Genomic DNA, 212 nt, shown 5'->3' on the forward strand with positions numbered 1-212 from the left:
GTTGCTGGCCCACACCGTCAGGCAGATGTAGAAGGTGTCAGGGGGGATGATGCCATTCTCATCCACCAGCCGCCGCGTTGTCAGCTACGGGGAGAGAGCAGAATGGACATGAGCAGGGCAGCGGGCACAGCGTTGCCCCCAGCCTGGTCGTCCCAGCCCCATCCCCGCATACCTGATTGAAGTTGAAGGGCTCCTTCTTGTTGCCGGTCTGG

The 212-nt window shown here is 61.8% G+C and overlaps 1 protein-coding gene across 1 annotated transcript in view; it reads right to left on the reverse strand.

The window, feature by feature from the left end:
- Positions 1–3: 3 nt before the first annotated feature.
- Positions 4–212, reverse strand: part of LOC104526870 (protein patched homolog 1) — a gene marked incomplete at its 3' end in the record, with an annotated part of 6452 nt that continues 6243 nt past the window's right edge. The window contains 2 exon segments of the mRNA XM_029085572.1: positions 4–84; positions 173–212. The exon segment at positions 173–212 is cut by the window's right edge and continues 59 nt beyond it. Coding sequence (XP_028941405.1) covers positions 4–84; positions 173–212 — 121 coding nt within the window.

Source organism: Antrostomus carolinensis, unplaced genomic scaffold, assembly GCF_000700745.2.
Source record: "Antrostomus carolinensis isolate BGI_N321 unplaced genomic scaffold, ASM70074v2 scaffold28496, whole genome shotgun sequence".
Classification (NCBI taxonomy): Eukaryota; Metazoa; Chordata; class Aves; order Caprimulgiformes; family Caprimulgidae; genus Antrostomus; species Antrostomus carolinensis.